General features: G+C 40.2%; 1 protein-coding gene across 7 annotated transcripts in view; it reads left to right on the forward strand.

Annotated features, from left to right (window-relative positions):
- ARID1B (AT-rich interaction domain 1B) overlaps positions 1 to 24,939 on the forward strand; it is a 320,528-nt gene extending 295,589 nt beyond the window's left edge. For 4 of the 7 annotated variants that reach the window (XM_068677174.1, XM_068677171.1, XM_068677169.1 and 1 more), the window contains 9 exons: positions 607 to 811; positions 8,706 to 8,844; positions 10,092 to 10,264; positions 11,800 to 11,950; positions 12,953 to 13,069; positions 14,655 to 14,751; positions 17,972 to 18,761; positions 19,678 to 19,808; positions 21,824 to 24,939. In XM_068677174.1, the coding sequence (XP_068533275.1) occupies positions 607 to 811; positions 8,706 to 8,844; positions 10,092 to 10,264; positions 11,800 to 11,950; positions 12,953 to 13,069; positions 14,655 to 14,751; positions 17,972 to 18,761; positions 19,678 to 19,808; positions 21,824 to 23,533 (3,513 nt within the window). In that variant the 3' untranslated portion in view covers positions 23,534 to 24,939. The remainder of the gene's footprint in view (positions 1 to 606; positions 812 to 8,705; positions 8,845 to 10,091; positions 10,265 to 11,799; positions 11,951 to 12,952; positions 13,070 to 14,654; positions 14,752 to 17,971; positions 18,762 to 19,677; positions 19,809 to 21,823) is intronic. The other 3 variants (XM_068677175.1, XM_068677172.1, XM_068677173.1) reach the window with 1 other exon arrangement.
- Positions 24,940 to 25,641: the final 702 nt, after the last annotated feature.

Genomic DNA, 25,641 nt, shown 5'->3' on the forward strand with positions numbered 1-25,641 from the left:
AAGGGGCCTCACTTCACTCTGCCTCTCATCTAGCTAAAGGATCATTGATCTGTCCCTGCAAGATGCCCTAAAGTGAAAGGACTCGAGCCAGGAATTACAGGCTAAACTGTCTGACAGCTGGTGGCTAGTTTGGAGAGAAAAAATATTTTTCATATCGGTGCTCAAACACTTAAATTGCAGAATAGCGCTGTTATTGCTTTTTAAATTAGTTTTTAGAAGCTGCTTTTTAATTAGAATGGGGTGGGTGTGGGTGGGTGTCAGAGCAAGAGTGAGCGTGCATTTGCTTGGAGATAAATTGCTAACTGAAGAGCACAGGCCCTGGAAGAGTGCAAGGCATTTAAAAGATGCACCATGCAGAAGACTCTCAACAAGCAAAGCTTTTTATGTAGCTATCAGCAGGTTCCTTAATGGTTTTATAACTGTAAATGCTGTCTATGCATTACTTCGTGTGGGAGTAATGAGCATTAGTTAGAAGAGGAAAATAATAATAATAATAAAAAAAAAGTAAACCAAGACATTAAGTACTTTTTTTTTTTTCTTTTGTCTCCTGACTTTTAAACAAACCAGTCTGCTGCAAACCAATGATTCTGCCATTTCTTGTGCTAGGTTAATAAAAACAAGAAGTGGCGTGAGCTGGCAACAACATTGAACGTTGGCACTTCGAGCAGTGCAGCCAGCTCCCTGAAAAAACAATACATTCAGTACCTGTTTGCCTTCGAGTGCAAGATCGAGCGAGGGGAGGAGCCCCCTCCAGAAGTCTTCAGCACCGGAGATACGAAGAAACAACCTAAGATTCAGCCGCCATCTCCTGGTAAGTAGGAAAAACTGCAGCCTCTTACACAACCATTTTTAAATGCGCAAGATATTCACTAGGTTGCAGTTTTTATATTTAGAAGCATGTCTTGCTAATATTAGACAAACTGCGAGGATAAATATGTTGTTGGCATCTTGTTTTCCAACTTGAACCGGCTCCTGAGTTGAGTCAGATTTAACTCTGAGGAGCCATCCACGGTTATGTATCTAGTCTTTGCTCAAGGTGCATGTACCATCATATCTCTAAGATTCAAAGAGTTAAGCTGTTGTAGTAAAAATGATAGCATTCTGCGAGGACGTGCTCGTGCTGTAAGACAGGAGGCAGCCAGCACCAGGAGGAGTTTCCTTTTATCTAAAGATGAGGTCCTCCTGCCTGCACCTTCATTGCTGTGGCTCTGAAGCTGCATTTTCAGCGTGGCTGTTGCTTGGTAAAACTTCAGTTGGAGGCAGGATGGCAGATGCTGGGCTAATGAGTGGATCTCAGATGGTTGCTCTGATGTGGCTCGCCTTGAATGTGTGGCAGATGGAAGGAGCTGAGAGTATGGTGTATCCCCACGGCCAGACATTGTAGTCTGGAGGCACGCTCTCTATTCTGTTGTTGTTAATCCTGCATGTCAGATAAGTTGTTAGCATCACCATTTTTATCTTCTCTGAAAAATCAGAACATGAATTGATTGATTTGGGCCATTCTTTTTGTGTGTACAGTGTGGTTTCTTTCTAAATTAATTTAACTTGAGACTTGCAAGATTTGATAGTCATGATTGATACTCAACACAGGAAAATTCTTTAGCAGTGACATTTTAAGTATATAGGAAAAGGTGTTGTAAGTATTAGTCTATTAAGTTGACTTCTGAAAAATTTTCCTTTCATTTGCTGGTTATTAGACTTTTCTGAGCAACAAAATAATTTTGCTAATACCAGCTTTCACATTTACTGCTAGGTAGACCGCCTTCTGTTATTGCCAAGAGAACATAATTCTGGAATGTTGATAGCAGTTCCGTATGTTAGAAGGCAATATTGGAAAAGTATTTAATGACTTAATTTCTGTTATTTCGGTTCACTGGCTGAAAATGGGAGGTGGAGAGTGGGGGACCCAGCAAGCTCTTGAGGTATTTTGCTGGCTGTATCGCCCCAGTTGGAAAACTCCTATCGTGGATACCACAAAATTTGCAAAAACCTTTATCATCATATAACACAGTTCTGGCCTTTACAAGATCATTTCATATGATAGTGCTTTGTCACTACAGAAGAAGGTAAGGCAATAAAGCTTAAATCTTTTTCAGCATGATGTATTTGGTTTAAGGATTTGGGGCAGTGTTTAGTGTTAAACACTCCTAGATAACATCTCCTTATGTAATACTTTAAATAGTTCCACTTCCTCATTAATACCTACAGTTATCAGGTACCTCAGTGTTGATAATTTAATATAGAACTAGATGACTTTGCAAGGTAATTTCGGAATGTGAAGAAAAACACGTAGTACAAGAGGTGAAGCCTATAGTCCAAATGTTTATCAGTCTGAAATGAGCATAGCAAGTCCAGAGTGTGCCCCACTGCAAAAATTATAAGGTGTTGCATTTGCCTCTCATTCCCAAGAAGGCTGGTAAGGGGAGTGAAATTGTTTAGACTTGCTAAGGAGTGTCAGGAGGAAATTAATTTCTTTCTAAAACTAAGAAGCAGTACTAAAAATGAAAGGGTATTGTGCTTTGCTGTCTCCTCCCTTGCCCGTCCCCCTCCAACACCGCGCTCAGCAGTTTGTTCGGGGACAATTCCTGTGAATCTGTTGAACTTTGAGATGAAGAATCCTTATTTAAATACGTAGACTGGAAACAAAGGAATAGAAACACCAGACGTACCATTTTTACAGCGTCCTTTTGTATCACAATGCCACAGATTAAAATGATAAAGTCCGAGTTTAAATTTATCATAACATTCAAGGAAGCTGCCTATGAGGAGAACTGAAACTATTTTTCTAAGATAAAAACACAGCAGGACATAGAGACTGGAAGAGGGGGAAGCAAGCAAAGATCTCAAGGTTTGTTTTGTTGGCTAGAAAAGAACTCATGTCACTGAATGGACTGCACTTCTGTACGCAGAAAGGCTTTCCCAGTGTGTATCAGCTTTAGTACATGAAATCCCGCTGAGGTATAGATGCTGCAGAGTACAAGCCTGTTCTTTTTAATAGTCAGCTTTTTTTTTCTCGCTCCTTTTTCTTTGGTTTATACCAACATTAACATTTTAACTGCACAAAAGAAGTAGAGTTGTGGATGTACTTTAGATAATCTGTTACTCTTTGGCATTCAGAGGGAGCAGGAGCCCGGTACAACACGGAACAGCAGCCTCGTAAGGTCCTCCTTTTAACCATTAGCCTCTGTTGTGCAGTTAGCTCAGTGCAGGCAGAACCACTTTGAAGCAGACACCGTTTGCAAAGAAGTAGTTGGCAGCATTAGTGCTTGGGTAATTTGATAAAAAAGCAGGGGGATTTGTCTCAGAGAGGGGGTGTTGTACTTTGTCCATGAGAAACAGTGCAAAAACCGTAGGAAGCAGAGCCCAGCAGAAGAACCTGGTCAGGAAAAGGTTGTGATGTGCAAGGCAAATCTGGGGGACTGCGATGCAGCAGTGTGGGTTCGTGTGTTAGTCCATTTGCTTGTATTTGGGATTTCCCATCACTTTTGGTTTTTGCATCATTAACTCTAATAAGGTAAATGATATGTAAAGGAGAGAATAGTTTAGTGCTGTGTACAGTGCAATTCAGGGTAGTGTCAGCAATTATATGAAGTTGAAAAAGGGAGTCAGAGTAGCCAGCGTTGGCACTGTAGCCAAGGCATTAGTGATAGGATTAGCTGTCTATTGTAATAAACGTCCTGGCTCCATAGTACTGTTGGAGCCTCTTCTGTCCTTTCAGAAAACTGCCAGGCAGAGGTGGGGGCCTGAAGGTGTTGCAGTGTGTCTTGCACTGCTCTGAGGCTGTGCAGGCTGGAGACATGCTTTTGTGGTAGGCTGAGACCTTGATATCACGCCTTGGGTCTGCCTGGGTCAGGTAGTACCACCATGGTGGACACCACCAGCAGATGCCTAATGCCAGGCTAGCTATTAGAGGACCCCTGCTGGCCCTGTGACCTGGTTGTTGTGTCTGTGCCGAGGTCCGTGCCAGGCACTCCTTTATGGAGAGAAAGGCACCGTAGGCCTTCGTAAGCATCCTTCTGGGGCTCCAGTACTTTCCAGAAGTGGGTACAAAGACAAAATGCACTTCCCATCATGTGCATTTGATAGTTTTGACCCAAACGCACAAATCCAGTGGCAAGTCCTGAACTGAAAGTTTCCCTGGCAGCGGAGAAGCAGGCCCTGGGGAGAGGGACAGTGGGGGGGATGCGGTGCGATGCAGCCCTTCAGTGAGTGCCCCCGGAACCAAACCCATCCCTCTTTGGCGGCGGGTGGCCGACCGACCTGCTGTTATTAGCGGGCAGGCGATGCCAGGCAGCGTGCCACCAGGCCAGCCGAGGAATCCCCATGGAAGACGGATGGGTGAGGGGTCAGAGGACATGGGGGCAGGCAGAGGTGCCCCCACGCCCCGCCGGGGGGGCCCAGCCGCAGCCAGCGGCCCCCAGCCCGGCCAAACTGGGGCACGGGGCTCGTGCTGTGTGAATTATCCTCCCAGCGTGGCGGCTGGCTGCTCACTCTGAAGTATGCGAATGTGCTTAACCTTCAGTAACCTTCCCATTGTTTACTTTAGAGTATACATTTGTAGCTTCTGGCAAAAGGTAGGGATATCCTAGAGAGCGCGTCAGGCCTCCTATTAATGGCGTTTCAAGAGGTTGAATTCTTTTTTTTTTTTTTCCTGGAGGGAAAAAATTGCTGGCAAGAGAAATCTGTTTTATATATTTATTTTTTTAACTGCGTCTTTCTGGTAAATCAAGGGTCTTTCCTGAAAGCAGCCCGTGCTGCCATTCAGGCTTTGCAAGGAAAAAGCTGTGGCAGTCCTGCAATTCCGTGCTGCCGTTGAGTGAACTGCGGGAAGAGTTTGTAGGATTTCACTTCTCACTAACAGAAATGCTCCTTTTATTTCCTTTTGAATGGATTTTAAATTCCTAAAAGCATACTCTTACAGATCTGCTATGACACTTGAGAGAGAAGCATTACTGAGACATGGACGTGAGATGAAGAATTCATTAGCTATGTATACATAGGTTTTTTTCCTGGACGTCCACAAGTCAGCTGCAGTCATGTACACAGAGATTACCTATTCTAAAAGAACATTAGTGTTTGTCTTTCTTATTCATTCTTTGTTTAGTACCGAAGCTTAGAAAGCACTTTAAAAGATGGGGCTTCTGTTTCAGGATGTCCACGATCAAAACGAAACGGCTAGAGTAATAAAATACCTGCAAGAATAGATATAAGGAATTCAGAGAATAGATTAACAAATGTAAAATCTAAGGTGAAACATGAAGAGAGGAATATGTCACTTTCTTCCAAAGTAGAGGGTTGTTTCCATATCCTTGAAAACTAGAAAACATTGCTAATAGCAATGTGTGTGAAATGTATTAGTATGTGTGAGGGAACATAAGTAATCTGCATTTAGTGTGTGCACATACTATATCCAAAAACTGGTCAAAGCATATCTTTTTGTTGCAAAGCCTAGTGCTCAAATGTTAAGAAATGCCAAAAGTGAGATATAGTCTTTGTAACCTTAATTATGTTTCCTTGTGCATCTACAGTTCAATACACTCTTAATCATGCGGTCACATTGATATTTTTTCTGTGAAATGTCTGTGTCATTCAGTGCACAAAATAAACAAATGCTCAACAAATGAGAAGCTATTCAGTATTTTGTGTTACCCTCACCTTTCAATAACTGTACCACAGTTTTCAGACAGCCTCAAACAGAGAATTATAACTTTACTCCTTGTTTGTTTGTTTTTTTCTTTTGGTCCTCATTTTAATTGTATTTGAGGGCTTTAAAAGCATCGATCAACCTTTGCAATATCTGTCTAAGAGGAAAAGGAATGTGATTCCTGTTCTACAGATGAAGAGCTGGGCCACCAAAAAAGTTTACATCATGAATATCAGCTCATTCTGGGTGCCAGTTTTCTAAGTTTTGCCATGTATCACCCTTTACATGATCTCACCTGTTGCCTTATTGTGTTCTGCATAGCCACAAATCAACATCTCTAAAGAGACTCTCTGAGGAAAGGACTACACATCTAAGAACCTCTTGTGAAAAAAAATAATTTCACTCATATGCCCAGTATTGCACATGAATTTTCTACAGGAGAAAGCAAAAAAAAATAGCCTGAGGTGAAGATCCATCTGGATAACTTCCTTGTGATTGTCTGAAGCATGGTAAATGTTTAAGAAACTGAAAATCACATCCTACAAGAAAGAGTTACATTACTTAAAGAATGTAGGTTATACCCAGTCTTGGGCTCTTCTTGTTAGCTGATGACCTGATCCAGAGGTTGAAACCGTTGCAGGCCCTAGCCTGTAGAAGTGTGCCAGCAGGGACCTAGGGCAAAGCACATTCACAAAGCAATACCAGAAACTTGGCACTTCTCGTAATAGTATTTACCTTCCATTTTTCAGATATTTATAAACAGTTGTTTAACAGAGGGTCAGGGTCAAGGCAAATAACTATAACTACCACCCAGCAGACAGAAATTTAACTTGCAGGTTCTCTGTTGGACATCATCATTCTGTTTTTAAATCTTTCCTTGTTGAAGCGGTTTCTAAAAAACACATTATTCCTAATAAAGATACGATGTATTCTAGCAGCCCATAAATAATGAAAGAATATTTTGCTTGTTTTATTTGGGTTTACTTTAGGTATGAATTCGGTTTTTGCTCAGGTAGAATAAGGAAGAACTTAATTGCTGCATAAGAGCCACTCATAAGAGAAATGTGCAGGGTGAAGCAATACCATGTTTTACAGTACGTGTATGGATAAACTAAGATATTTGCTTACATAGCTCTAATATGACAAGATGGTGTGTGACAACTCAGAAATGCCTTCAAGCTTTTTAGAAGTAATCTAGAACTGTGTTTAAAGCAGAATAGGCCTTGAAATACAAAAGGACAAGAGAATGATCCTGTGTTACTCAGGGGGTCATATATACAAAGGGTACATTTTATGTGAACATGAAGATTTGCTTTATTATTTCATGGATTTGTTTCATTATAGCACTAAAGCCTTCAGTCAACTGTAGCCTGAATTGTCGCAAATGTTGTTGTTACTGTACTAATGCAATCAGAGAGCTTTTCTTGAACTTTTTTTGAACGTCATTTCTATGTGAGCGCAATCCAAACATGCCTTAGAAAGTTGAGGACAGGAACAACATGGTCTACAAAATGTGCATTTTACATATGCACTTGCTACTGAGACTGATTTCCAGATAGTGGAACATGTGTTACAGATATAAATGAAACACATAAAAAGGGTGTTCTTCAGTTAAAAACAAGCTCTGCCTGTCAAGATGATGAGTGTTCTAGGAGTCTGAGTCAATTATAAACTACTCTCTCTTTTACATGCAGAAGAAAAGCCCATACTGCTTCTTGCAATTTTTCCTCTAACAGTAATTTATAAAGTTTGTTAATTGGCTGTTGAATGTAGATAGTCAGGCACTATAAAATGCTTACGTGACAGTTCATAAGAAAAAAAAAGAAAAAAGAAAAAAAAAGACCTCTCAAGTCAAAGCCATGTCTTTCTAAGTCTATTAGGTCTGTGATTTTTTCTGTTTGAAAATTGCATCCATAGACTTGACCCTACAACTTCTCGGGACGAATTCCTGCTACGAGCACCAAACAAGCAGACAAGGCCAGTCTGATCCAAGGTTTAGACACTGTTAATGATACTCTTCTACTGCCTTCTAAATCAGAAAAATACCACATCGAATGTTTGGAGTGGGGGGGATAATCCTCTCAGTACTCATACAAAAAGAGTAATTTCAAGTGTGTACTTTAAAAGACTGGTCTGAACGTGTTTTATCATTAGCTTATGTGATGTATTCATTTAATGCTCTTGTTGCTGTTGGAATAGAACAGTCCATGATTTCTCCACTCGTTGTCACATCAGGATTATAGCTATTTACCATGGTTGAGGAGGACAGTAGTAGAGGTACGCTACTACTCTCTGAGACCTCAACCTAAAAGTTTTCGCAGGTGAAATAGGTGGATTTGCAGAACTGACCTGGTCTTGTTACACATGCTCTATGGTGATCCTAGCTACATTTTGTTAAGTTGCATTTTGCTACTTTTGCAGTTTTAATAGGAATGTGTGCCATAGCTCCTGTTTGTATTCTACTCCCAGTGGTTGCTTTCTGCTTATCCCAGATTGTCTTTTGCATTTCTTGAACACAATCTTTATGCCACGCTGTCTCAAAACTGACACAGAGTTGCAGCGTGCCACCAACCATTTGCCATGTTTCACCTCAGAAATGTCTTCTTTCTAGTGGTAAATGAAATTATGTTCTTATATTAATACAGCAGTTTGAATTTGTAGGAGAAGCTTCTGGCTGAAATTTGCCTTATGAATGTCTGTGTTGTGGTAGTGATTATATAAAGAAGCTGTGCCAAAGAACAACCTTTCATTTACTCTGTTGTAAACTATAGACAATTAACTCTGTATCTCTGACCTCTGTTTTAAATGATCCTTCATCTAGATGATTTCTATTCATGTTGCTTCAGGCATCAGATTTAATTCATGGTTCTAGGAAAGATGATGGCTATTATTGTGCAGCACATCTTGATCTCAGAGGATCTGTGGAAGTTATAAAGTATTGAGATACATGGTATAAGCAGGCTCATGGGGGAAAGAACCAGTTTCTCTCACTGATGATTATTATTTCCACAGTAATTTGGCTTCTACCTTTTAATATTTCCTTTTTTCTTTCATCTCCCAGCTAATTCTGGTTCCTTGCAAGGTCCACAGACTCCACAGTCTACTGGTAGTAATTCCATGACAGAAGTGCCAGGCGATTTGAAGCCCCCAACACCAGCATCAACACCTCATGGACAGATGACACCTATGCAGGGTGGCAGGTATGAGAAGAGCGTTGCTTCATTTTCTCTTACACTGTAGTTCCACGACAGTTTAAGCCTTTTCCCAACTGCTCAGGAACTCATTTGATTCTGTGTTGAACCAGTCCAGCCTTAGAAGTGGCAGAAAATCATCTTGCTTTGGAGGGGAGATTAGGAAAGGGAGGAAGGAGTAGGAGCTGCATTAGCTTTCTAAACACCAGAGAAAAATCAAACAAGCACCAGTGCAAAGGAGAGAATGAGAATATGTCAAGAGTGGGGAGGGATGTGGAACCCAACAGCACCAGCTCAGAACCACAGCCTTGATTCTTGGGTATACAGGTCCAATTATCAAATAAGTATTACAATAACAGTGAGGTAGCAGAGTATTCATCTGGATGGACAGAGAGATCCCTTTCAGTTGTCTATCCTATAAGTCATTCAGGCCAGCTTGATCTGAAGTCTTCTCTCCATTCATAAAGAATCCTTAGCCCACTGACGTCCAGCAAAAAAAAAGTTCTCGTTGACTTCAGCAGAAACGTGAGCTTTGAACTATTTACAGAATCATTCAGAACTTAACATACTTAGATTCTTTTTTCTTCATCTCCAATAGCTCGGAAAGGATAACCAGAACTTTCTTAATCATCTGTAATTCAGGCTGAGTTTTCTCCCACTGTGAAAAACATTTTCTTTTGCATTAAGAATAAATCTGCTAGTTAATAGTGAAAATCCATTTTCCAAGCCAAAATTGTAAGGGCTTTAGAATAAAGCTGGCTGCAGCCATAAAAGTTAGTGCCTCTGCATATAACAGGAAATGGTATTTGGGAGGTAAATCAAATGTAGCTGTTTAGTCTTCAGTAGGAGAGCAAGGGAATGGTAAATTGGTAACCTTGCAGTCATTACCTTTCAATTGGTAAATTTGAAACTGATGAACAGTAATACTATTTTTACACAGCATATAATTAACCTGTGCTTGTGAGGACAACAGCTTAGTGAAATTTCAGAAAAGTTTAGACTTCTACATGACTAATAGGAACATGTGCAGTTGAATTAGATGAAAAACACTGGTCTTTAATGTAAGTAGTCAGATAAGCGTGGGGAAAAAAATGGGTAGATTTTTTAATGATGGTGAAAGTTGTTTGCATCTTCCTCAGGTATGTGCTGCACTGCTGAAGACAGCGTCATGGACTAGGCATATTATAGTCCAGTCTGTTTTCACAGTTCTTACAAATATATGGTGATGTTAATGCCTCTTTTTTCTCCTCTTCTAGAAACAGCGCAGTTAGTGTGCACGATCCCTTTTCTGATGTAAGTGATTCAGCATTCCCGAAGCGAAACTCCATGACGCCAAATGCACCATACCAGCAGGGAATAAACATGCCAGATATGATGGGAAGGATGCCATATGAGCCGAATAAAGATCCTTTCGGTGGAATGAGAAAAGGTATTTTCTTTGTGGGAGTTTAAGTGTTCTTACATCGATTTAATCAGGGTATTCTAGTCATCAGAATGAGCTGCACACTTTGCTGATTCTAACACTGGCAAAATGGCATGCTTATAGCAAAAAGAGAGATGCAGTGCAATTGTGTTTCACTGTGCTCTGATCATATTTCCCCCTCTCAGAGTCATATTGTGTATTTTAGAGGAACTTAACTGTTTCCTGAAACTGTTTCTAGGAACACATTTCAGGAACGATGGCATAAATTCCTAGGGTAAGGTTTTATGCAATGCAGTATGCTTCTTGAAGGTGGTAAGCTACTCTGCAAATCAGATCCTGGACTTCATTGTTAGAATATGAAACTCTGAAGCAACAGGCCTGGTTGTAGTAGGGCTGAACTGGAAATTCACTGTGTGGAACCGAGCAAGTCTCCTTATGTTGTCTGTCTGTTTACATATTTTTCAGAATAGGAAAGCTAGTTTTTTTCTCCCTTAGACAACCCTTGAAAAAAGTGATAAACATGCTCAAAGGTTGTTCATTTTTTAGAAAGCAAAAATTAAAATTAATGTTAAACCTGACTCTTATCCTTTTGGGCACTTAACCTACAGGTGTATTTGTGGATTCTATAAAATGTGCTTAAAATGAATCAGTCTTGCATACCTTGTATATAGGAAAGTGGGAGGAAAGAACACAAGTAGGGCTCACAGTGGCTGCAAAGAGAAGAGTAGATGGAGGAGATGAAATTAAGAAGTGGAATCACAAAGAGAGCAAAGGGGAGACATAGGAAGAAGAGGTCCATAAATCAAGGGAAGAATTTTACGGAATGGAATGGAATGGAATGGAATGGAAGGGTTGAAAGGGACATACAGGGATTGAGTCCAACTGCCTGATATGTGATGAATTGAGGAGATACGTTAAAAGAGATAGCCTGATGTGATTTTTTAAACCTTTCCTTTAAATCCTTTCTCCTGGACTGCGGAGACTAGCACAAGATGGTTAGAGTAAGGGAAAGGTCCTCTCTGTCTTAGATTCATTTTAGTCGTTATATCCATCTGAGATTAAGTGGGCTTATTCCTTCAGTAAGCAAGTTCTGATATATGTAGGTATATAAGTGCTTTATGAGAAAAAGCAGAACCTAATCCCTACAGCTTTATAATTCAAACTATGAGACTTGCTTTCATCTGTTTGAAGGGTTCATGTTTGCGGTCATATTTAGCATTGTTTGGGGTGAAAAGAGTAAGAGCAAGTTCATCTTCAGCTATGAAGACCACAGGGAAGAAGCTGCCTTGGTGCCTGTTGAGTTCAGCTCGATATGATGAGATTACTTTCTTTGTTTGCAGCTCCTATATAATATTATAACCATCATCTTGGTAGTGGTGCTGCTTCATGTGTTTTCATCAGGCCCTGGAGAGCTTGTCAGACACCAGCTAATTCTCCTTGGCAGTGTTAGGGATCTGAACATTATTTTAAAATATATCATTTAATAAAAAGATATCTTCAAACACCCAGAATAATATATTTAATTTCCTTTACTGTTTCAGTGCCTGGAAGCAATGAGCCTTTCATGACCCCTGGACAAATGCCCAACAGTGGAATACAGGATATGTATAACCAGAGTCCATCTGGAGCGATGTCCAACATGAGCATGAGCCAGCGACAGCAGTTCTCTTATGGAAGTGGCTATGACAGGAGGTGAGTTAATCTTTAGGAGAAAGGAAAGCCCGTTAATGAAAACAATCATCTCCCCTTCTCATTTTCCCATCTCACCTTGCAGAGAACATATCGGCCTGTATTTCCTACAGCATCTTGCTAAATCACTGGGAGTTAAACCATTGGTAGTGACAGTGTCTAGCTGTTTACAGGAATTAATAAAGAGGAATTGTTACACTTCAGAAGTCACTCAAGCTGCAGCAGATCAGCAAATGGTGTGTTTGGCAGCTGCCTTCAGCTGGCTGCTGGGCTGGGCTGTGATGGTGTAAAGTAGCACTTGAGCTAGTCTTCTTGCCATGTTTTTACCTAAACAGTTGTTGGTGGGCTTTTTTTGAAAAACAAAACAAACAGCCTAACTGTGTTTGGTTTGTGGTCTGTTAGTGGATTGTCTTTGGAAATTCTGGAGTCTGTTGTCTGAGCTGTAGAGGCACTAGTCTTTCAGCGTGTCCATCAGGACCCTAGTAAGTTTGCCTTTCAGTGAAGTAAGGAAGAATAAATTTGGTTCTCTTTTGTTTATGCTGGGAAAGCCTTTGTTAAAAATAATAATAAAGAAAAAAACAGTGAAATCACTGATGAATGAGCATTGTTACATAGCAAGCAGAGAGGTTTGAGACTGTTTGGATTTTATCAAGCATTCCAGTAGGTTTTGCAGCTCTGGCTATATTCCCACTTTTACTCTCATTGGATTGTGTACTTTAGCTTTCTTTTTTGTTTCCTGGTGGTAGCCAAAGTGATGCAGTGTTGGACTTTTAAGTATAACAGTGGAGTAGAGTTTTCTCCCATAGTTTGAAGTAGTGGGTGTGTAGGCTAACACAACTGTCATGTTCAACAGGTCATATTGCTGGGGAGTCAGTGAGATTAAAGTTTCCAGCGGAAGGTGATAAGTCAAGCAAATGTTTTCTTTAAGGGGTGTGTTTTGTTTTCTTGGCAATTTTGGGGAATAAGTGCTTTTTACAGAATGAGGTTTCCTTTGTCATTTTTTAGGTCGGATCATGGGCTGGGTCCTGAAGGCAGTATGGGACCACCTGGTCAAAGCAACATGGTGCCTTCAAACAGTGACCCAAGCATGTACTCTCCTAATCGTTACCCTGGCCAGCAAAGGTGAACACTGATTTCTCTGTTTGTAATATCTGCAATAACCAGCTAATGAGTGCTAGCAGCCTCTGTGGGAGCACATAGAATATGCGGCCTCTTGGTGTTGCTTATGCTTTGTCTGTTCTTATTTAGGCTTTTACCTTTGGTTCAGCTTCTTGGGGGTACAGAGGCTTGGGAGAATCAGTTGGCTTTGTGTAGCTATAGCATCACAGACGTTAGAAAAGGAGTATACATACTGTCTTATGTATCTCCCTGCCAACACTGAACTGAACATTTATTATTGCCCCAAGTTCTCCAGTGCAGCATCAAATGACACTAATTCTGAAGCTTCCACAGCTTCATTTGGATTGTGGTTATTCTGTGGCTAACAAAACTAACATTTAGAAAATGTTTCCTTATGTATATAATGTACGTGTACCTTTGCACATTTTTATCGTGTAGCACATAAAATCTTTGACAAGTGTAGACAGTTCCTATCAGGTATATTGTTCTTTTAACTGTCATTAGGTATTTTCTCTCCATCCACATGATAATTTTAGGAAATACTAAACAGCTATTGCTTTCACTCTGGTCAACGCACAAAAACTGTAAATTTTCTGTGTTTTTGGAAAAGCCATGTCCCATGAGATCTTTCAATGCATCAAGTTCCCCGGTCTTCTTTATTTCTCTGACTCTCTGTGATATATTACTTCCATAATTATACTCAAATGGTAGCTGTGTTCTTACTGGTGATGTACAGAGTGGAATTACTGACATACTGGTCTGCAATACAGTGTTAATTTTTCAGTATAACTACTTTCCAAGCACTTCATTTCAGCAAGTTAAATTTCATTCAGAGATGCTAAAAATGCTGCAGTTGCACTGCAGTGCCCCTCAGAGGTCATAAGGGGCCACAGGTAAGTTTCCAAGTGCAGCTCAATTCTGCCTCCTGTGTGTATGCTTCATTTATGCAGCATAGTTAAAAATTAAATGAATTTTAGCAAAAGCATAAAAGTACTGTTTTCATTCAGTGATAAGATGTTTAAATGTTACATATTGTAATATAATGATATTTATACTAACTTTCTGTCACTGTGGTCCAACTAAATTTAGAATCACAGAATTTCACTTTAAATCAGCAGTTAGGTATTGATTATATACCAAACCTGCATACCTCTAAGTTGATAACATTCTTAATCCAGAAAATAGTCTTCATGGAGATCTACTCTTTAAACACAAGCATCTTGACTCTCAATGTCTGAGCTATACGTCAAGTACTTGTCCTGCTACAACTGGTTCCCGGCGTCACTGTAGCTACCTGTCTTACCTCTTTGCTGACCATACTCTGTTTCCGTTCCTGACAGCTACCCCTAAATTTCTCTGCTGCATCTTCATTGCTTCTCCTTCCTTCTATCTGCTTTACCTCCTTCCTTTGACTGCCAGCTCCAGCAGAGCTTACTGCACTAGGCTCGGGACCATACCACACTGTACATTCACTGTGTTTCCAAATGGCAAATATCTTCAACGTGCAAGATCATCAGAGCAATTTCCTTTTCCTGGTGGCTTGGAAATTCCATCAGCTCTAAGTGTTGATTTGAATGCTTCATTTTAGGCATGAACCATACGGGCAGCAGTATCCAGGACAAGGACCTCCCTCAGGACAGCCACCATATGGAGGACATCAACCTGGAATGTATCCACAGCAGCAGGTAGGAAAAGGGGAAACAGTTATATTCATAATATTTGTTTAATAAATGTCACCCCAAAGTTCTGTATACACTCAAAACATTGTTTATAGAATGTATGTCTTTTGGCACAAAGGAGCACTGTAGTTCTGGTCAGAATCACAGCCCATATGGATAAGCAGTGTATATGCAGCTATAGGAGAATATGTTCATAACACTGAAAGAGCATAAATTTTAACAGATGTTCTGTGGCTTTGGATGTGTATCAAGTGAATGTCCCAAGTTAATAACCAGCAGACTGGGAAAGTATAACTCATAGGCTAGTAAAGTGATGCTGCCTCACTTTCAGAAACAAATAGGAAAGCTGCTTGACTGGCAGGTTGAAGGGCCTCAAATTATGTCATGCAGCCAAGTGAACCCAACAGAAAACCGGAACAGAGTAAATCATGCAGTACTCGCAATTATTTTGAATGTTGTGGTGGGTCATGTGCATTACCTATCTTTAATATATATCAGATGGTATATTCCCTGTGTGTTCTCTCAAGTAGTATGTTACCAATACATGAGAGGTGTTATTAGTGTTAAAAATAACTTAAACATTTTGTACATTTCAGTCTCTCAGTGTAAAATCTTTGAAAATGCAAATGGTACACAAATTTAAGGTTTTTGTAAGACGCATCATTACTACCTTGTGGGTGAAATCCCTTCTTGTAAGTCAATAGCAAAACTACACTGACTTCAACAAGGTCAGAGTTTCATCTTGCATGTTATGAGTTCCAGTTATACAGTAATCAAAATTAGCTTCCAAAGTAGAAAGCATTTCCGTATAATACAATGTCAGAATGCAAGCTTGTTTTCAGACAGTTCCAAATAGTCCTTTTCAGCTTGGGGTAGAGTTTTACTAGGAAATTTAGGAAAGAGAAAAAAGAGCTTTTAGGTTACATTGTACTAAAAAGGCTTAAAATGTTCAATTTCTTACCTATCTCTTTGGTTCAAACATCTCTAAAATAGCATCATCAAAAAAGTAATGTGCTGTTCTTTTCAATGAGCATATACTAGCAGCTGAGATGATTTAATGGGGAAATTGCAAAGATTCATAACAGAACAGTTTGAGATATTCCATGCTAACGTATGTAGGTTATATATTAACTACATGTTCATTTAAGCAAGAAGACAGCTTAAATTTGTGTGTGTGTGTGTGTGTATATATTTGGTCCTGTCCCTAGTGCTGTTCATGTGCTTTGTATAATGTCTCTTGAATGCAAAATGCATTCATTCAAGCGTGAATGCAAAAAAGCATTGAAGAATGAAGGGCGAGAATCCTGGCCTTGGCCCCTCCCAGAGGGGGCTCCCACTCCCGGAGGATTCCCCCTTTCCACTTAGCTGGGAATCAGGTTGCCCCTTCCTTACTCTATTTCCTAAGTTTCACTCTGTAGTTCAAGAAGAATGTGAAAAATGGCCCTTTCAAAGCCTTATCTGCAGCCTGAAGGCTAGGGAATGACTAGGAAGGAGGTGCTTGGAGCATGAACCCCTGGGGCTAATGAAGCACTTTGAGCCACTTTTTTCAATTCCTGTATGAATGCTTGTAGCCTGAGAGTTATTACACAGCAGGTGACCGGTGTTGGTGTCTTTTTGTCTGTTGCAAGATCTCACAGTTCCACTTTCCCAGTGGAGAGAGGTACATTGTATAGTCTCGGCCACCCCGCTGAACCTTTACACAGGAGGGGGAATCAGGTGCACCACTGCCCTCAGCACTGGTTACCTTTAGGCATAAAGCAGGATGTGCTTGCCACTGTAGTTGCCACTACATAGACAAGAGCACTGAACAGCTTTTATAAAGGCATGTGCTTCATTCCCAAGTGTCTGCTTTAAGCATTCTGAATCACTCAGGTAAAACAAACACCTTCTTAGATGTGGCAACTACCAAGTCAGTTCTCAAGGTATGAATTGGCCCAAAGCGTGGAATTTGCCACAGCAAGTAGCTTATGTAAGGCTGAAAAGGTTATTCTCAAATAGCCAGACAGCTCTACAGCAAGTTAAAAAGAAATAAAAAATACTTTTGAGCAGTGCAGCAGTTGCATTTTTATGTGCACCAAAGTTGGAAGATGAGTTTATGAATCCCAGGGCTGTTTTAACTGACCCATATTGAATATATACTGAATTTTATCTATATGTAGATATAGATACCAGGGGAGCCATAACTTTGAATTTACCATAGATCATATATTCAAAAATTGCCCCTTTAATACAAATGCTGCATTCGGAGTGGTTTGAACTGTGCAACAAATTCCCAAAGGATTCAAGGACCCCTGCAAACTTTACCACTTTCCCCTCAAATTGCAACATCTTTATTTTTGTCCTGCTGTCTTAAATCCAAACAAACTTGTATGATTTAAAACCAGCTCGTCTCCCCCCACAGTGTAACAGCTTACCTCACACAACATTCCCCAGTTGAGAGGGTGAGAAACAAAGACGGAATAAACCATGGGTGGCAGCTGTTAGTTACATTGCTTCATTCATCACTGAGCAGCAGTGTAAGAACCTGCATAAACTCGAGTAGAATGTTGGGATGTGACCGGCTTTTAAAATAATCTCACATGAAATTAAACGTGCTCAGGATGATTAGGGAAGGAGGGCTGGTTGCCCAAGCAGGACCGTGTTTCCAGGAATTATGCAGAGTAACAAATGAAGGAGAATTTTTCTCCTAATAGTATAGATATTGTGTGTAGCTTATGCTCTGTCATAATCTGGTGTTTCAACCTTACATGCTTGTGGCATATCCTGTTATTTTAAGAGTTCATTCAGTGCTTGTGCCTTGAAGAGATTAAGTCATTGAGTGGTTTTGTTTTAAAATTTGTCTTCTTAGCAGACTAAGCATAAAAAAAGAGTGAAAATATCTTAGTTGGTGAGGACTGCTGCCTTTCTGTGCATGTCTTAAATGGTCAATGGAATTTTATCTGACAGATAGGAAAGGAAGGGGAAAGGGGGAAAACAAGAGCAAGCGTAAGAAAATTCAGCCCAAGGATAAGTTTCCTGTCAATATTAAGTTACAAACGCAGCACAACAGAGGCTTAAAACGAAAGCCCTCGATCAAACCTAACTAGCACTGTGTGCCTGACTGGAAGCAGCATGATCCTTCCAGAACGAGGAGCCTTCAGCTTTTTAAATGAGCTTCCAGACGATCTATTTGATTGTGTATGGAGCAAAAGTGACAAATCTTCTTCCCTTTTTTTTTTTTTTCCAGAACTACAAGCGACACATGGATGGCATGTATGGGCCCCCAGCCAAGCGCCATGAAGGGGATATGTATAACATGCAGTACGGCAACCAGCAGCAGGAGATGTATAACCAGTACAGCAATGCTTACACTGGGCCTGACAGGAGGCCCATGCAGGGACAGTATCCGTATCCGTATAACAGGGAGAGGATGCAGGGCCCAGGGCAAATGCAGCAGCACGGAATACCTCCCCAGATGATTGGTGGCCCCATGCAGTCGTCATCCTCCAGTGAAGGTCCTCAGCAGAACATGTGGCCGACACGAAACGATATGCCTTACCCTTACCAGAACAGGCAAGGTCCAGGAGGCCCTGCACAGGCCCCGCCGTATCCAGGGATGAATCGCACTGATGATATGATGGTACCTGACCAGAGGATAAACCACGAGAGTCAGTGGCCTTCTCATGTCAACCAACGTCAGCCTTCTTATATGTCATCCTCAGCCTCCATGCAGCCTATCACTAGACCTCCTCAGTCATCCTACCAGACGCCACCCTCTATGCCAAATCACATCTCTAGAGCTCCAAGTCCAGCATCCTTCCAGCGCTCTTTGGAAAACCGTATGTCTCCAAGCAAGTCTCCTTTCCTACCCTCCATGAAGATGCAAAAGGTTATACCCACAGTTCCAGTGTCACAGGTCACAGGACCTCCACCCCAACCACCACCAATTAGGCGAGAAATCACCTTCCCCCCAGGCTCTGTAGAAGCATCGCAACCAGTCTTAAAACCAAGACGAAAGATTACCTCAAAAGATATTGGTAAGCATCAAAACAAAAGCCAAATACCGAAACAGGTTGTGAAAAAGGGACTTTGATTTTTATTTTATTTTTTATCTGTTTTTATTTATTTTATTCCTTTTTTATTTATTTGTTTTTATTTTAAACCTATTTTGACAAATAGGTAGCGTTGGTAACTATTATGTGATAATGTTAAATAAAAATGTAATAACATATGCATCATGAGGATGATACCTAAAACTCAGCCCAGCAAATCTGACCTGGAATTAAATCAGTTCTTAATATGGAGGGCAGGGGTGTCAAAAAATGCACATTTGCATTAAAAATGAAGCTTCTCTCAGACTTCCAAAGGTTATGTGTTGACAGTTCCATCAGAGTGTCTGTTAAATCACCAGTTCAACATTTCTACACTCTTGTTCCGCGGAAGCTCACAACAGAGCTAATGCTGTTCCGCTGTGTACTTAAAGTGTCTGCCTTCCTTGAGTGGCCCATTTATTCACTCCATATTATTTGTCTTTTTTTTTTTTTTCTCCCCATATTCTTTCCCAAGTATCTACTTATCTTGAATTCCTGTTATGTTTCACACATTCAAGTTCTCATACTTGAAATTCCCATACTCCTGACAGAGTATTCTACTTGTATTTATGGATTGTTTGCTTTGGACAACTTCTCAAAAGTTTGTAAGATGACTTCATCTTCAGCAAAGTAGGAAGAATGGCCCTGTTAAGATATTCTCCAGAATTAAGTCTAAGCAGCAGTTACAGAAAAACAGAATGAAGCTAAGTGGTGAAACCAGGGTTTTAAACAAGCAATGTTTCGGTAACTGTTTCATTTGTATTTTGCACCCTCAGAATGTCACAGCTTGTTCTTTCAAAACTCATTAACAGACTGCAAGTATGCACTAATACTGTTTTGCTGTTATCCTTTCTTTCTCCAGTAACTCCTGAGGCCTGGAGAGTGATGATGTCTCTTAAATCTGGTCTTTTGGCTGAAAGTACCTGGGCGCTAGACACTATTAATATTCTTCTGTATGATGACAGCACTGTTGCTACTTTCAACCTCTCTCAGGTAGGTGGGAAAGCAATATACCTTTCAGCCTTCCAAGGAAAACAAGCGCCAATACAATACATATGAAAATGCTGAAGTCTCTTAAAATCGATCATAATCAACATAAAACTGAATATTGCAAAAATTCCATTTGTGATTATTGGTAACAGTGAGCAACAAAACATGCTTGAGGCTAGAATAGGGAAAATAAGCTCAAAAGGGAGGATATCTCTAGAAAGGCACACATAGGAATGTAAGAGTTTTATCACTGGCAGAAGACTGATGTGTAAATTCACATTTGTTGTAGCTCGAGGACAATTCCAGAAAACAGCAATATGGTAGTAATCTGGTGGTGTTTCCAAAAAAAGGCATTGCAGAACAATGTTAAATCTACTTGAGACTGCCTTTCAGTCACTATTTGTCTGACTCAGTAGTCCCATACTAAGCTGTAAGATTCTCTGAATCACCTATTTTTTGTTTCACTTATTCTTCCAGTAAATTAAGTTTGTACAGAAATTTCAGATTTATAAGATGATTTAAAGGCTAAAACCCGCTGTTTGTCCACAGGACACAAGTAACGTGCCATTTAACAGTGTATGCTTTTGCCTCACTACCTCCTAGAATTTTTCAGCCCTGCTCTACCCACTGGCCTGTTAGGTGGCAGTAATAGAGGGTATGCTGATAATGCACATAATCTAAAATTTGTGCAAATGAAATATTCAGTTTCTCTGCTCCATTCATTCCTTGGTTACTAATAGTGTAACTCATCATTTTTTAAATATAATGACCTTTTTTTTTTAAAACAGACACAGATGGTACATTTCATCCCACCTAACTTTAGAACAAGGGATATCTATAGCATGATTCATCTCATCCTAAAGTAGAGATCTAAAATAGGTCAGATGAATCATACCCTAGAAATGGCCTCTAAAAGATCATGGACTATAAAAGGAATCTAGACAATTAGGTTAGGTGTGTAACTGTTGCAGGTGTTTGGGGTTAAGCGAGGCAAATCTCACCTGAATTCTCTCTGTTAGAGATTGCATTAATGCACCTTGTGCAAATTACACAGAATACCAGATTATTTTAGATTTCTGGGGGGTTAATTTTGCCTTGAACACAATTTCCAATGGCAGTCAGGACTCTTTATGATGACTGATAATTCCTGCAGTTCATAAGGATTTGTTTGTTCTTAACTCTTTGGGGGATTTGGCAGTGGCTAGAGAATTCGGAATGGACAAAGGGATACATTTTGCTGAACACCTATTAGTCTACAATTAAAACAACCATTAAAAGGCAGACAATCAGGCTGAATATATCATAACAGTAAAGAATTTTTAATAATAAAGCCACTGAGGATAATTAGTACCAAGTCCAACTACTGCCTTTCCATGAGAAAATGATTACAAGTTAATTAAGAGGATTAAAGCTAAATGAAAACTGTTTCTGAAGGATGACTTCCAGCACCAGGCTCCAATAACAATTTTAAAATACTGCTAGGCAAAAAGAGAACCGTTCCAGTAGAGGTGGGATATTAATCTAGGATGTTAGTTCCTTGAACCCGAACTGCAGATTCCTACAGAACAGTTGGTTGTAGAGACTGAGAGGCAAAGGAGAAGAATCATCAACTTCGAGATTCGAATAAAAGTACAATTCAGAAAAGAAAGGCAAGTGTGAAACTTCAGTGCTCTGAACAGACAATGAAGAATACTAGGCACTTCCCAGGGGACAGAACAGCGAGGCTAGGTGTCTACTGCAGCTTAAAGGAGGCACATGAATAGAAGTATTGTACGTCTCATAACTGTTATAGTTTAAGCAATTGGAGCCATGATAGTCTGACATTATATACTGATGGGACAGAAACTAAAAGAATTTCCTTTTATAACTTCTGCCACACAGGGCTAAGCCACGAGTCCACAGCAGGAGGAGGGAAATATTCACAGATGTATGCTTTGGTGTTCCTAGTAAAATCCCATGCAGACAAAAATATTTATCTGTTTTTTGTTTCTTTCTTTCTTTCTTTCTTCTCCCCTTAGTTGTCTGGATTTCTAGAGCTTTTAGTAGAATATTTTAGAAAATGCCTGATTGACATTTTTGGAATCCTTATGGAATATGAAGTGGGAGATCCAGGTCACAAAGCACTTGATCACAAAGCAGCCAAGAAAGATGATAGCCAGTCCGTGGCAGAGGATACTGGAAAAGAGGAGAACGACGAATGTATTGACTATTTTGATGAAGAGGAGGAGGAGGGGGATGATGAAAAGGTAGAAGAAGAAAAAAGCATTGTTTTTTCCACTCCTGGTGCCATTGCTGATCCAAGCGAGAGGCCAAAACAAGCCAGTAAATTTGACAAGCTGCCAATAAAGATTGTAAAGAAAAATAATCTATTTGTGGTTGACCGATCTGACAAACTTGGACGCGTTCAGGAATTTGATAGTGGACTTCTCCACTGGCAGCTTGGTGGTGGTGACACAACTGAGCATATCCAGACTCACTTTGAAAGCAAGATGGAGATTCCTCCACGCAGGAAAGCCCCTCCTCCCTTGAACTCTCCAAGCAAAAAGAAGGACCTCGAGGGGAAAGGTGAATCTGAGGAACAGCAAGAAAAAAGCATAACAGCAACCATTGACGATGTCCTCTCAGCCCGGCCAGGAGCATTGCCTGAAGACTCAAACTCTGGTTCCCAAACAGAGAGCAGTAAATTTCCCTTTGGGATCCATCAAGCCAAAAGCCACCGGAATATTAAACTGCTAGAGGATGAGCCAAGGAGCCGGGATGAGACTCCTCTATGCACCATAACTCACTGGCAAGACTCCTTGGCCAAACGCTGCATCTGTGTGTCAAATATCGTCCGTAGCTTGTCTTTTGTGCCTGGCAATGACACCGAAATGTCCAAACATCCAGGCTTGGTGCTGATCCTGGGAAAGTTGATCCTTCTTCACCATGAGCATCCAGAAAGAAAGCGAGCGCCGCAGACTTACGAGAAGGAGGAAGAGGAGGACAAAGGGGTGGCCTGCAGCAAGGATGAGTGGTGGTGGGACTGCCTCGAGGTCTTGAGGGATAATACATTGGTCACGTTAGCCAACATTTCTGGGCAGCTAGACTTGTCTGCTTACACAGAAAGCATCTGTTTGCCAATTTTGGATGGCTTGCTGCACTGGATGGTGTGCCCGTCTGCGGAGGCACAGGATCCTTTTCCAACCGTGGGGCCCAACTCAGTTCTTTCGCCTCAGAGACTTGTGCTGGAGACCCTGTGTAAGCTCAGTATCCAGGACAATAATGTGGACCTTATCTTGGCCACCCCCCCATTCAGTCGTCAGGAGAAACTCTACGCTACTTTAGTTAGGTACGTTGGGGATCGCAAAAACCCGGTCTGCCGAGAAATGTCCATGGCGCTCTTATCGAACCTTGCCCAGGGGGACACATTAGCAGCAAGGGCAATAGCTGTGCAGAAGGGAAGCATCGGAAACTTGATAAGCTTCCTGGAGGATGGGGTCACCATGGCCCAGTACCAGCAGAGCCAGCATAACCTCATGCACATGCAGCCTCCGCCTCTGGAGCCGCCTAGCGTAGACATGATGTGCAGGGCAGCCAAGGCCTTGCTGGCCATGGCTAGAGTGGACGAGAACCGCTCAGAGTTCCTTTTGCACGAGGGTCGTTTGCTGGATATCTCAATATCTGCTGTCCTGAACTCTCTGGTTGCATCTGTCATCTGTGATGTACTTTTTCAGATCGGGCAGTTATGACATAAGTGAGAAGCCAAGCATGTGTGAGTGGAGATTAGAGGGTCACATATAACTGGCTGTTTTCTGTTCTTGTTTATCCAATGTAGGAAGAAGGAAAAAAAAAGAATCTTTGCTCCTCTGCCCCATTCACTATTTACCAATTGGGAATTAAAGAAATTATTAATTTGAACAGTTATGAAATTAATATTTGCTGTCTATGTGTATAAGTACATCTTTTTATTTTATTTTTTTTAACCAAAGTTGCTGTCTAGTACATTCAAAGGTCACACTTTTTTTTTTTTTTTTCCATAGATTATCCTTTTCAATGTTCTTTTCCATGTTTGTATTGCATATTTTTTGGGAAGCGAACTAGTGACTTTTTAAAAAAAAATGTTATGGCAAACCATTGTATGATGGAAAAAAATCTCACCACTTTGAAACGAAAAGGTGAAAAATAACCAACATACCAAGTTCCTGTGTGTTTTATTTTTTCAAATAAGGAAAAAATAAAAAAAAAAAAAAAACTTGTATACCATCACCCAAAGCTCTGTGCAATAGAAGATTCTAGTGATGTAGGTGTAGGGGATCAAGGAGGGTGTCAGTCAGTAGTCAAAATACAAAACGATATGGGTTTCTCCTCAGGAGAAATGGTTACATTAGGCTAGGAGCAAAACAAAACAAAAAATTCAAGTTAAAAGATTTTTAAACAAAACCTGATGATAAACATCAATTGCTTCCTCACCAGAACTGTCTTGTCTACATCTGTTTTGTTTTTTTTTTTTTTTGACCTTCCACAATGACAGTTCTTCATGATTCCTTTAATCATTTTTTAAAATATTTTTTTATTGCCTAAGGGCCGTGATGTATATAGAAGTTGTACATTAAACATACCCTCATTTTTTTTTTTTAGTACAAAGTTTTTAGTTTCTTTTTCATGATGTGGTATCTACAAAGTGATAGTAGAATTATTTTTTCTTTCATTTGGGCCATATCTCCAAAAAATAATAAAATAAAAAAAAAAGAAAAAAGAAAAAACCCAACACAGAAAACCAACAACTGAGGGTAATGTACAAGTTTCTGTATGTATAAAGTCATGCTCTATTTCGGGAGAGCAGCCGATCACAATTTGCTTTATAAATCAAGGTGTGGAAATGGTTACGTATGGATTGATTTAAGAAAATGGTTACCAGTCTACAGACAAAAAAAAATATATACAGGAAAAAAAAGGAAGAAACACAACTTCAAAGATTTTTCAGTGACAAGAATCTGCATTTGTATTTCAAGATAATGTAGTTAAAAAAGAAAAAAACTTGATGTAAATTCCTCCTTTTCCTCTGGCTTAATGAATTTCATTTATTCAGTATAAAATCTTTATATGTTCCACATGTTAAGAATAAATGTACATTAAATCTTGTTAAGCACTGTGATGGGTGTTCTTGAATAATGTTCTAGTTGCAATGTGGGATATCGGAAAGCAGACTAATTGCAAGAAAGAGCAATAATGATTATTCTCTTTCCCCTCCTTTATTATTATGACCTTCGGAAATATTACTCTGCTGTTCAAGTATTCTAGCAACTTGCTCTCGTTTTAGAAAAACCTTCTCAAATCACAGAGAAGTGTTTCTAATTATTATTTATAAAACCACAGAGCCTCAAAGGGGCAAATAGTCCTGACCATGCAGGTATCCAGTCTCAGTGCTGCGTTTGGGAGGGGCTGAAGATGGATGTTAGAAAAAGTGACAGAAGATTTTGTTAAAGCAATAACCAACTTGAAGAAAATGATCTGTATTCACTACCTGTAATTCTCTCTGTTGGTTAAAGGTGCAAATACCCCAGTGATGCGGGTATTTAGAATAAACACCCCCCCACTTCTCGATACTGTATGTGTCATTGCATACTTACATGGCCTCTCATCCTGGGATTTCCCTGGTAAAGTGGATCAGGCTTTAACAGAGCACATCCATGGCTGCAGTTGGTGGGAGATGGCCATTTCAGTTTCAGGAACTATCTGGTTTCCACTTTCACCTGGTGATATCTTGTTGCTGAATATTGTTCAAGCACTAATTTTTGCTGTTTCATCTTGGATCATTGACTTTGTTAGTGTGATCATAAAAAGCTAATAATAATCA

This window comes from Anas acuta, chromosome 3 (genome assembly GCF_963932015.1).
Source record: "Anas acuta chromosome 3, bAnaAcu1.1, whole genome shotgun sequence".
NCBI classification, from domain to species: domain Eukaryota; kingdom Metazoa; phylum Chordata; class Aves; order Anseriformes; family Anatidae; genus Anas; species Anas acuta.